The following is a 12,890-nucleotide window of genomic DNA, read 5'->3' on the forward strand; positions in this document are numbered from 1 at the left end:
TAAACGTCTGTTTGGAAAGCTTCATCAGCCGAAAACCGCGGCGATAGGAGTCGCGTACGAAAATTTAGGCACGCCGCAGTCGCAACTGCCGCACTTCTCGTCCACATCGAATTTCCGGCCTACCGCACGCTTGCCGTGTTCGAGATCTAACTACCAGCCGTGTAACTATTAGGGCGCTTGTCCGTCGTGCTATAATAGCAACGCTCGGCGGCAGCGCAAGAAAGCCACATCTGCGATGAACTAACACGCTGCGACAGAAACCGACCCTTTGACGGCCATAAAAAAACTGGAGCTGGTGATGCTGATGTCGATAAGGATAACGAAAGCTCGCAGTGGACGAAAAAGTTGATGATGATGATAAGCTTGACCTTGGGCGCTATCCGTGGGCGGCACCTGGAAGCTCCTGTGAACGTGCACGGCCGCCTTGATCATGCGCGTTGCTCGCAGCCGGAGCTGATCGCGGAGGCCATGGCGCGTGCATTTCGAAGGCTATTCCCGCATGGATCGTGGAAAGTTTGGGTACTGCCCGTACAGGGATTTTTTTTTTTATTATTTCCTTCGGGAAAACAGCATGCGGCCCGTTCACGGGTGCGTTTATGCGGTATGTTCGATTTTGCGAGTCGAAAAATTTCCGGAAATTTTACCCCGCGTAATAGGCGCACCCGAACTTTGAGCCGGATTTTCCGGGAAAAAAGTGCGCCTATTATGCGAGTAAATACGGTATTCATGCCTCACAAATTCTCCTAATATATAAGTATATATATATTTATAAAGTAGACTGACACACACTTAAAAACATAACAAGGGTTTACTGACATTGTGACTGGGGACCAGTCTTCTTCAGAGCGCTACATGATTGTTCCAGACGAATTTATAGGGGTCGGAAAAAGGCTGCTGCAATGAGCCCTAGTTACCCCCCAAAAAAAGAAAAAAAATGTTAACAAAGATGGCACCTATGCGCCTGGTGCGTGATCAGTCACAGTCCAGAAGGGTGTCCAGCACACAGCACAAAATGCTGGAAAACTTTCATTCCAGTGGAGTTTCCGATAACTTCATTGTCCATAGCACATGGTGCCTTGGTCACAACACGTTTTCTTGATCTGCTGAGTGCTTGCTTTGATCTAGTTTTCTGGGAAGAGCTATAACTAATAGGAAGGGAGATACCGGTCTTCGAGCCTGGAGTAAGGCAAGGCCCTGAGGATTGTGTCTGTGGAGTCATCCCTAACTTTACCTAGAAATAGTGTGTTTGACATCTTTACTGCAGGCATGTGTATGTCTGGCCAGAGGCATGGTGAGGCATGGTGAGGGTTGTCACACCCAGTGACACCCCGGTGTGGCAGACAAGTGGTAATAAAATTAACCCAGGTCCAAAAGAGAGAAGGGAAACGAAGTTGTAGAGAGTAAACAGGTAATTAATACTGTGAAAATAACTTGGAAAAAGAAATAAAAAAAAATAAAAAAAATGTTTTGAGTTGCTCCATGCTTGCAGCTCATGAACGAGAAGAGGGATTAACATGTTTTCCATACTGAATTATGAATTTAATTATGAATTTCCTTCTTTAGGTAGACAGCTGAGTTTCCCAGGCCTCTCATTAAGAAGCTGTTTTGAATTTATAGAAGTGATACGACTCGAGCACTTCTCTGTCATGATGTGTGCGTAAGTTTGATTCAAGGATGGCTATTTTCAGGTTGTTGAATTCGTGACCAGCAATGTTAACGTGTCTGGATAAGGGGAGATTGGGAAGAGGTTTAGCGTGTGCGTGATGATTATTTAACCGCATTCAGAAGCACGTCTCTGTTTGGCTGATATACAGTCGACGACCGAAAATTCGGACGCCTGATTTTTCGGACATGCTTGATTATTCGCACTTTTTCGCGGCACCGCGACATGACCCATAGAGCCAATGTGTAAGAGCGCTTGAAATTTCGGACGCACCGCAACTGACCACTCGATTTTTCGGACCTCGTTCGCACTCGCCGCCAGTACCCAAGCCGCCATATAATGTGTACAGTGGAACCTCATTAATTCAAACTGCAGAAGAGACCGAAAACTTGATCAAACAAAATGAAATTCAAGCTAAAAGGGAGCCTCTTAACTTGCGACGCTGAAATTCTGCGCGAGTCGGCACATTGCGCTCGCGTGTTTTCGAATTCGTACTGTCCTTGAATGTCTTCTGCCGCACGAACTTGAACCGTAGTCTCAGTTCACGGAACTCATCTGTGCCGAGTCTTTAGTCCCGAACACGGAACGCGAATACGATCGCGGAGCGCTTGATCGCAGAGGCTACGCGCATGCCGTGGCCTCCGTGATCGAAGCGCGCGGCGCGCCGCCGGATCTTATCGCGGTCGCGATCTGCTCCGCCGCTGCGCCGTTCGCGGAGGCCACGCGCGCGCACCGGAGTTTCCAAGTGCCGTCTATGGATGGCGCCGTGATCATTATCATCAACATTTTTCTCGGTCGCGATTTTTCACTGTTCACATCGGCATCAGTATCGCCAGCTCCAGCCTTTCGTGGCGTGTCAGCATGCGTGTTAGCGCGTTCGCCGTGATAGTGGCTTTCGCGTGTTGCCGCCGAGCTTCACAGTTTTAGCGCGATGGGCAAGCACCTTAAGCTACACGGCTGAGAGTTAGCTCTCGAACGCGGTCGGTAAGCGTGCGAAGGGTGGGAAATTCGACGTGGCCGAGAAGTGCGTCCGATGACGGTGCAACCAAAAGAGAAACACAAGCTGCAAAAAGCGCGCTTTCCGAGTCAAGCCATGCGAGTTTCCTAAACTGGAAGAAGAGCTGCTCCTCTATGTGATGGAATTTCGGAACAACGGCTACGCGTTGACAGCGAACATGCTGCGCGGCTTCTTTTGGCATGAGCGTGCACCGGAGCTCAGCACCAGCTCAGGAGTCTAAATACTTCGCGAGTGACGACTGAACGTAGAATAAATGTCGCTCATTCCCTGGTTAGTGTGTTTTTACTTTAAAAAAATTTTTTTTTTCGCATATCGCGTGTATGGGCCGCACCCCGAAAATTGGCCCTCGAATCTGGTAAAAAAAAAGTGCGGCCCTTATACGCGTTTATATGGTATTTCGCGCGGCGAAATATAGTCATGAGGAGCTTTAGAATGTGTGCAATACAATTGGCCGCTTTCTCCGGCATAGTGGTAATAAGTTCGTGATTTTTTCGGTGAAATTTGATTTTCCGGACTGCCCGATTTTTCGGTCGTTTTCGCGGCCCCTAGAGAGTCCGAAAAATCGGTCGTCGACTGTATTGAAGCTGACACGTCGAACACTGAAGAAAGTATGCCACGTTCGAGCTGTCGCAATTAAAGTTTCCTTTGGCTTTAATGGAAAAGTTGGAGGCTGTGCTGAAAGGGGTGGTTGATGTCATCTGGGTGCAGACCTGACAACGAGGCTTGTTGCTGGGTGCGCAGCCCGCTATTAGAGGTGCACTGGAGAGGAATGTGAACTCGTATTTTAACCGCTGGAACTCAATCTACACGTTCCGAGCGTTCTTGGAAACTTCGAATTACTTCCCTGTACGGCCGATCTCCCTAATTTAAATCGGATTAACGTCGGGCTCCCGCCTTTTTTTTTTTATTATTCCTGGACCGGTTGGACGAGTCGACCAACCTTTCAACCAGTCTCGTGGTGGCTTGCTGCTTCTGCCATCGGTGGAGTGATACGCAGTGATTGGTGAAAGCAAAGAGTCCACGCGTATTTTTATTTCCGTGGGCCTAATTTGCAGCTATGTAGTCTCTGACTGGACCTATTTATTCATGGAAACAAAATAAACATGAAAGAAAAGCCACCACGCGCCTGCCTGAAAGGCACTCCATGTGTTGGTCGACTCTCCCCATCGTATGCGGGGAATGAAAAAAAAAAAAAAGGCGGGAGCCGGACGTTAATCCGATTTAATTAGGGTAATCGGCCGCACAAGGTAATAAATCGAAGTTTCTAAGAATGCTTGGAACGTGTAGATCGAGTTCCCGCGGCAGAAAGACTAGTTCAGATTCCTATTCAGTGCACCTTTAAAGGAGTGCTAATTTAAAAGAGGCTCGCTGCTTATGGGCCGTCAGCTCCTAAGCCCGAAGTCGGGGGACTGAACTCCATCCATAGCGGTCGCATCTCGGTCAAGGGGGTGTGCAGAGTGATGTCAGTGCGTGTTAAAGATCCCCAGGTGGTCGAAATTTATGCGGAGCCCTTCTTAATAGTGTCTCTCATAGCCCATGTACAGCTTTGGGACATTAAAGGGTCAGTCTACTGAATTTTATCGACCATATTTTCTTTGCTGCACCCTATAGCTCTTTACTCAAATTACCGTTTAGCCAGCTGTGGTGCCAAGGAGTGCGGTAGAACATTTTAAAATAGAATTTATTAATGTGGGAACACATCTGTATGAGATGGTAGTCTCATCTGGCAACCATCTGGATTTCCGCCGCGCGGCGACAAACATGGCGGCGCCGTCGAAGCCGGACCTCTCGCTTCGGACTGAATTCTCGTTGTTGCTGCCTTTTTCAGTGCGTTCACTGGCCATAAATGGGGCGCCTGTCTTTCGCTTCGTCTCATCTCGCCTATAAGAAAACATATAAGAGATAAATTTGCTTTATTTTAATAATTAGAGTGACGATTCTGCCGCTCCTAGGCTTAAGTGGAGAGTCGGTTTGTTTACAGTAATGGTTCCCGTCCTGACGACCAGATGGCGCCACTATAGGCTGAGTCTCTTGCGTCTCTGCTAGCATACGCTGAACTAAAAGTGGGAATGTGCCTGCGTTTTGCGTACGTGTAACTATAAATATTCATGTGATTTACAGAAAAAGCGAGCGGTACGCCTCCTACAGTTTACTAGAACAAAACGTGCGTTTCTCTGACATTGGGGCATACAAATGGTACGTAGTATATTCACTTATGCTTCTACAAAAAAAGACTACCACTTTCTTGAACAAAATGAACGTTTGGGGTCGCCGCCATGCTTTTTTACGTGACTTTTAACGCCGAAATAAAATATAAATTCCTGCCTAAACCGGGCGCAGACTCCTCGTTATTGATGTTATAGGGTGCCAACTACCAGAATATGCCATTATTTATACACTCATCTCGGTGAGTAGACTGACTCTTTAAACCTCACATATTGCACCATTGCAAACCTCGGTTGTTCCCCTTTTTTTCTGGTTTAATTTTTGCCGCCTCCTTCTACTTGTTCCCCGTCAGTGGGAGAATCACGCCAAGAGCCTCCGGCTGGAGGAGATGACGCTGAGTGCCATCAGGAGCCGCATCAATGCCAAGGTGATGGCGAACGAGGGCACCTGGATAGACTGGCAGTACCTGCTCGACGCCGTCGCCCTCTTGGCCAAGGTGAGTGGTCAGGTTGGGGCAGGCTGGGTCTGAGCAGGAAAGAACAGAACTTGACGGGGTGTGGTGGACGAGATGCAGCAAGTAAAACTTGATACATTTGGCAAGACAGCCGGTAAATCTGGGAATATTACTGGAAGCACCTCGGGGACTGATCTTTTGTACCCCTGTCACACGGGCACTTTCGATCCTCATTAAGTCAATGCTCATCAAACTCAATGCAGATCGACGGTTGTCACACGGCCACTTTCAAGCGCAATCGAGCTCGATCCTGCTTGACTCGATGCCGGCCCCTCAAGAGTGCTTGAGGTTCCAAGCACAATCGAAAGCACTCTCGCTCTCACGAAGCTATAAAAATAAACACTAGTTAACAAAACAAAACTACAACTGTTGTTGTTGTAATTGATTAAAATGCAAGACAGAACATTTTCAGGCACTATGCCTGCTTATATGCAAACATATTTATATATAATCTCGGCACCACGCTCCAAGCTTCGCCGTCAGTGTAAACAACAAAGATGGCGTCCTCCTGCTCGTTGACGCGCACACGGTGGAGCGAGCGCGAGACAGCCGCTGTCATCGACTGCTGGCTAGACCGCCTAGATAATTTGCGGCACCAAAAGAGAAACGCTGTAGTCTACGCAGAAATTGCGGAGGCGTTGCGGACCCTCGGGTTCCATCGCACAACAGCAGAGGCACAGAGGTGCGTCGCACGTCTGGCTACGGATTTGGCTGCCGCTGCCCCGACTGCACAGTGTTGCCGGACATCACCTTGTTATGGCTGTTGGAGGAACATTTGGCGCCACCTAACACACATGAGGGAAACTTCTCAAGGAGCATTGAAAATTCCCGTGTAGCACCGGATGTTTCGAGCGTGCTCGAAAATCTCGATGCAGATCGAGTTCAATGAGCATCGAAAGTGTCCGTGTGACAGAAGTATTACACGGCGTCATCTCATTCAGCAGTCATCGAACAACACATGGCTATCACCCCAAGTGCTGTGGCTTAGCAGATTACCTTGTAGGTCTGTGTTCACTCTGGTAAACTGAGAAATATAAGCGTGGCTTCAAAGGTCCTGGATAACATGGAGCATTAGGGAGGCTTTGTGGTTGAGGTTCAGAATCTGTTTCTTCGTAAAATCGCAGTTGTACGGTCAATCCCTGGTGTGAATTATTGTTTAGATGAAACGGTCAGAACGTCGCCTTGAAAATCCCATGCTAAATTACAGCACTCTTGCTCGTTTTTATCAAACTCTCGTTTACCAAACGTTTGATACAGTACCCAACCAATTTCTTGCATATCAATAATTGTGCGATTTTTTGAATTTCGTTAAGCAGCAGTATCGCACCTTTGGAGAGTGTGTACATATTCGCGACTGATATTGCGGACTCTTCGAGGTCCAAAAGTTCCATTTTTCGCACTAAAATAGATGGCTACAACAGAGTCGAGATTGTTTTTCAACTGAAATATTGTTTTTTTCAGCCTAATGTAGATGTGAGCAGACGTCGTTGTCATAACCTACCGGTTCTTCACAGCCGTGAAAGGCACCATCTTGTATTTAAATGGAGTCTGATGGACTGGCTTGAATAGGCTAACTAACTGTTTGTCGTTCATCGTTGCCATCAAGGCGGCCTACAAACGAGCGCTTGGTCGCGTTGAAAACGAGACAACTGCAGCGTTCGCCGTGGCTTAAAACGACACTGCCTGCGGTGCCAGGCATACGCAGTCAAGAGGGGGCGGTTCTCACGGAGGCGTTCGCTTCTGATGTGAGGTGCTGCGGCCATGACTAAAGCATGACTCCGGCTCAGTTACAGTCTAATATTATCACTTGCTAGCAAAACTGGGGAGCGGCTAAGTTCATGATCCTTAAAGCCGGTTTTTTGCAAAAAGAATGATTTTTTTTTTCTTTGAAGTTGACAGATTTTTCAGACTGTTCGATTATTCAGTCCATTTTCTGGATCCCTTTTGAGTGTGAAAAAGCGGTCGGCGACTGTATATCGAACAGTGCCGCGCCCCTGGAAGTGCGCTTCTCTTAACGGTGTTCCCACGATCACTTTTCGCGCAGGGATACGGGTTAGCTGTGCAGCCTTGGACACCTGCTGGCTGCACTAGAGTTGTAAAACTGCATGACGAAATGAATGGGAATGCTTGAGGGTAGCCTGCAGTCTCTTTCGTACTCTTTTCTTGCGCAACACCGCTGTCGTGCAAAAAAAGGCAACTTTCGGCGAGGAGCTTGTTGTATGGTGAAGCCAACCTCACTGGCGGAAGCCCAGAGATGACCCTCACCTAGTGGGCTTCACCCACTTTGCTGCCGAAGGCGTTGCAGAAACAGGCCACGAGATTGTTCTGCTTATAGTGTAGTGGTAACAGGTTATAGTGTAGTGGTAACAGAATTAGGCTTCTGTGTTAGGCAGTGGCTAGTTCTAAGCACTGTAAGCAAGAACTGTCAGTTTGCATGGGGCGATGATTCGAATTACTCAAATTAATAGAGGTCGAATTAGCATGGTTTTGCTGTATTAAATAAATCTGCCTGCTGAAATTTCTAGCGCTTAAGGGGGGACACTGGTCTCAGACCTATTTTCCTTATTTTTAGTCCAACCCTAACGAAACTGTGTCACCTTGCTCAGTTTTCTATGCTGATTCCAACAATGAAATTACCTTTCTCATAAATTGGTTGGTTCCCAGGATAATTAATTTTAATTAGTCATTCATTAGTCCCTCGGTGCAAAAAAAACTGCTCAATAAAAATCATTTTTAATCCATGGCTACATTGTATGGAGAGTAAAGAGTGCAATAATCAAAACCATTTTTCCATTTTACCCTCATTAGTAATTTCACAGCACTTGAAATATCAATGCTCAAGGTGTGAATGTAATGCATCGATAAACTATGCAAAATTATAAACTTTTGAAGTGCGATTGAACAAATCTGCTTCAATTATTGCACACACTGTGCTTTCAGCTTCCCTTAGCAAACAATATGACATCTCTATCTGTCTTAGATGTTGAGATATTGACATACTAAGACTGCCAGAGGTCCAAAATTTTCATGTCACTAAATTGACTGCCCCTGCATAAATCAGCCCGCACGATGATCTTAATTTAATATTACGGTCAAAATGTTGATTTCCTGAAGGAAAAAAAATTGGTACAGTTGGAAAATAATAGCTGTATATTCCACAAATGTCATTTTTTGAAAACCGATTTTTTCGTCATTTTTTGGTCTCAAAGACCAGTGTCCCCCCTTAAAGTGTTCGCATTGCTGTGATGGCAATAACTGATAATATAATTTGTGTTGTGTGCCTTGCAGTGCCGTTATACGCTGCAGTATACCTACCCTTATGCCTATTATATGGAGCCTGGTCCCAGGAAAGAACTGGTAAGCTGTGGCCAAGTTCCGCTGGCAGCTTTCTCTCTACTTATGACATGAAAACTGCTTGTTGCTGTTTTTAGGTGCAGTGTGTATGTGTGTGTGTCTGATTTGAATTTGCAAAAACATAGCACCTGCAGTTTTGCACTTCCTTGAAATGGTTTTAATCCTTTGTTTGTTTGTTTTTCTTTTTTTTTGCCTCTCCGCAAGATTGTGGAATGAATGTTTATCCATCTTAATCTGTATGCAAGTTAAATTGATGATTTAACTTTGGCCTTCTTGGTTCCTCGACATCAGAATCCCTGCTTTGCGTGCACTATTTTTCAAAGGAGCTGCACTTCGCTTATTCTCAGCTGTCTTTAGAATAATAATAATAATAATAATACTTTATTGCTGTGAAAAAAAAAAACAAAACAATGCATATGTTCAGGCCTGCCAAAGCCATTGATGGCTTGAGTGGCGGTGCCTGGCAGGCAGCAAAACCACACGTGGTAATTAATGTAAATATAAAGCAGTGAAACATGAGTACAGGAAATGAGGTGAAAGTAAAAAGATGATCAAAATATATAAAATGTTTCTGAAGAGGAACTTTCAATGATCATAATATAAGACAGAACAGAGCCAATGTGTGCCAGCAAAATGACCGTTGTACAGGTAATCTTGCACCAATCAGGTTTCCTGGTAAAAAAAGAGATTGAGCATGGACAAACTCGAGCAGTACGAGTAACCAGAGCAGCAAAATACGTCTTTACAAACAGACACATTTTAGCGGATCTTTTTTAACTTGTAGTTCGTTCTTAAAAAGAACCCTCTTCTATATCACTACACTGCTAATAATAATTTTCTTCATGAAGTTACAGAATATAAGTATCTAGGCCTATGGATTTCTAACCTGTCTTGGACCAAACATGTCGACTATGTCTCAGCAAAAGCTCTCCGAAAACTCTTTTTTTTACGACGCTCGCTTAAGTTAGTGACCCCTGCTACACGCCTTCTTGCCTACAACACTATTATTAGACCAATCTTAGAATATGCAGTGATTATCTGGGACCCGTTCACAAAGGTGAACATAAATAAACTTGAAAGAATCCAAAAGAAAGCAGTAAGGTTTATTTATAACACTTACGGGCGAGCATCAGTCAGTGATCTCCTCAAAAAAAGCGGCTTACCCTCTATTCCTAACATAAATTGCATATGTCGCTTAAAATTTTTCTTTCAATTAATTCATAATAATTTCAAAGTTGACACCTCTAATATCCTTGCTTATTCCTCGGGGTACCAAACTAGAAATCGCCATTCTCTTTCCATAACGCCATTAAATTCTCGAGTTAATTGTTTTAAATATTCTTTTTTTCCTAGGACCATCACTGATTGGAATAACCTTACGGATGATGTTGTCAGGCAGAGATCATTGCATTTGTTTGAAGAGCATTTGAAGTACCGTATTTACTCGCATAATAGGCGCACTTTTTTTCCAGAAAATCCGGCTCAAAGTTCGGGGTGCGACTATTACGCGGGGTAAAATTTCCGGAAATTTTTCGACTCTCAAAATTGAACACACCGCGTAAACGCACTCGTGTACGGGCCGCACCCCGTTTTCCCGAAGAAAATATTAAAAAAAAAGATCCGTGTAAGGGCCGCACCGAAACTTTCCACGACCCACGCGGGAATAGCCTTCGGAATGCACGCGCCGAGGCCTCTGCGATCGGCTCCGGCTGCGCGCAATGGGCGCTTGATAGCGGAGGCCACACACACGCACAGGAGCTTCCAGACGCCACCCACGGAGGGCGCCCGAGGTAGAGCTTATCATCATCATCAACGTTTTCCTCCGCCGCGCCGCGAGCTTTCGCTATCCATATCGCCATCAGCATCTCCAGCTCGTTTTTTTTTTGTTTTTTTGTTGCTGTCAAGTGCCGGGATTTGCGGTAGCGCGATAGTTCATCGTGGTTTATGGCTTTGCCGCGGAGCGTTGCTGTTTTAGCTCGACGGCCAAGCATCTTAACAGCTACACGGCTGGGAGTTTGCTCTCGAACACGGCTAGCGTGCGGCAGGTCAGAAAATACGACGTGGCCGAGAAGTGGGGCAGTTGCGACTGCGGCGTCCCTAAATTTTCGTACGCGACTCCAAGCACCGAGGTTTTCGCGGGCCTAAGTCGGGAACGTTTCCGGCTGGAGATGAAGCTTTCCAAACAGACGCTTGAAGTGAGCATCCCTGAAAACTGTGTGCGGCTGTTCTACGCGATGTCGTACGTGCTGTGGGTCTGCAGCAGCACTAGTGAGGACTAGTAGTCAGTTCAGCAAAAGCTTTGTTAAAATAAAGATTGGGGAGCGGGGGGGTGGCGAGGCGTCGGCTTGCAATCGTGTAAATACAGTATTGATCATAGTGCCAAGTTTGGGGTGCGCCTTTTATGCGCGGAAATAAAAAAAATCTGATTTTTCGCGCCCAAACTAGGGGTGCGCCTATTATGCGAGTGCGCCTATTATGCGAGTAAATACGGTAATTGTTTGTTTATGACCTTGCCGTGGTATTTTTCTTCCTGATTTTTCTATGTGCAATTCTGTTTTGTTCTAATGTACAATTCTATGTGCAATTCTGATATGTCTATGTGCAATTATGTTTTGTTCGTATGTGTCTGTATTTTTGTATCTTAATACATTGTTTCTCACCTGCTATGATCTTGTGTACAAGATCGCAGTAGTCATAAATAAATAAATAAATAAATAAAACAAATTCATATGAAAGGTGCTGGGAGGTAATTTACTGAAGCGAGTTGGAACATAATGAGCGTGTGTTCTAGTGCCGCATATTGTGGAACAATGAGGTCTCCAAAAACAGTTTTTGGACCTTAAGCAATGGGAGGAAATGTATGGAATTAAGAAATCACTGGACCAAACAACTGTATGCATCAAAAGATCATTCAATTTCGGCATTAAAAGTATTTTTAAATGGTCTGTGTCAGCATTCAGGCTCAGATCATAAGCGTTGTTCTTTAAGAGGGAGTGCAATACTGCGTTTATCTGGTTGTGCCAGCGAACAGCACAGTGCCTGTAGACTGTTATTCCAGATCGCAATACATTGTAGCCTAAAGCATGCGCTATCATTTTTGTTACCGATAAGGGCATGAAATATCTTATATTGTACAGTAGACATGATATGGTGCGAAGTTTTTTACAAACATAAGCAAAATGGGGGCATTCCAAGAAAGGGCCGCTGTCTAGGTACAAACCCAGATAGTACTTTACGACAGATGAATACCATAATGGTTTACACGAACAAGATGAACAATCTGACCAATGCAAAGCGAGAGGATAGTCAAGGAGTATCTTCTTCAAAGGGTTATGGAAACAGATTAGTTGTGATTTACGTAGATACATTTATACTAAGTAGTTTAATTCGAAACTAGTCCTTAGCTTTTGTGGCAGTGGATTGTAAAGAAGAAATCGCATTGTAGTAGAAGTTGTACCCTCTCCCATTCCCGTTTTTTGGGGATCAGAATTGGGTACCTCGTGCATTGTTGCTGCTTCGGTGAAAGTTCTGTCCAAGTGAATGGCATTTGCGTCTTGGTGTGACTGCAGTTTGAGTACCAGCAAGCAACGCTGGAAGCGGAGATTGAGAATCTCTCCTGGAAGGTGGAACGTGCGGAGACAATGGACAGAGGGGTGCGTTCATCGCTTGGCTCGCTGTTTGTTGGAGTGTTGCATGAAGTGAGGCTGGCAGTGTACAGTTCATTCTTCTTTACTGCTTGACTAGTTCAGTGCAATTAACCTGTACACTGTTTGCACTGTCATAGTGGCCACCGTGTTTGAGGCCAGAAGCATGGCAGAGTGCTGCCGCGGTGGCTCAGTGGTTATGGTGCTCGGCTGCTGACCCGACAGACGCGGGTTCGATCCCTGCCGCGGCGGTTGAATTTCTTTGGAGGAGAAATTCTAGAGGCCCGTGTACTGTGCGATGTCAGTGCACGTTAAAGAACCTCGGGTGGTCGAAATTTCCGGAGCCCTCCACTACGGCGTCTCTCATAGCCTCAGTCGCTTTGGGACGTTAAACCCCAGAAACCAAACCGTACCAGAAGCATGGCAGAGAGCTGCAGATTTTTTTAATCAGCTAGGAAACTAGGTTCTGCACTCAAAAATGGCACCTGTGATGTCACATGCAAACTGTATGTATATAGACACTGAGGACAA

General features: G+C 45.6%; 1 protein-coding gene across 3 annotated transcripts in view; it reads left to right on the forward strand.

Moving 5' to 3' along the window:
• LOC149335837 (putative E3 ubiquitin-protein ligase ariadne-2) overlaps nucleotides 1-12,890 on the forward strand; it is a 49,377-nt gene that overhangs the window by 23,330 nt on the left and 13,157 nt on the right. For all 3 annotated transcript variants that reach the window (XM_089552403.1, XM_089552404.1, XM_089552405.1), the window contains 3 exons: nucleotides 5,200-5,343; nucleotides 8,650-8,718; nucleotides 12,285-12,368. In XM_089552403.1, coding sequence (XP_089408529.1) covers nucleotides 5,200-5,343; nucleotides 8,650-8,718; nucleotides 12,285-12,368 — 297 coding nt within the window. The remainder of the gene's footprint in view (nucleotides 1-5,199; nucleotides 5,344-8,649; nucleotides 8,719-12,284; nucleotides 12,369-12,890) is intronic.

The sequence above is a fragment of the Amblyomma mixtum genome, chromosome 7 (genome assembly GCF_055824585.1).
Source record: "Amblyomma mixtum isolate Tamu chromosome 7, ASM5582458v1, whole genome shotgun sequence".
In the NCBI taxonomy this organism is placed as follows: domain Eukaryota; kingdom Metazoa; phylum Arthropoda; class Arachnida; order Ixodida; family Ixodidae; genus Amblyomma; species Amblyomma mixtum.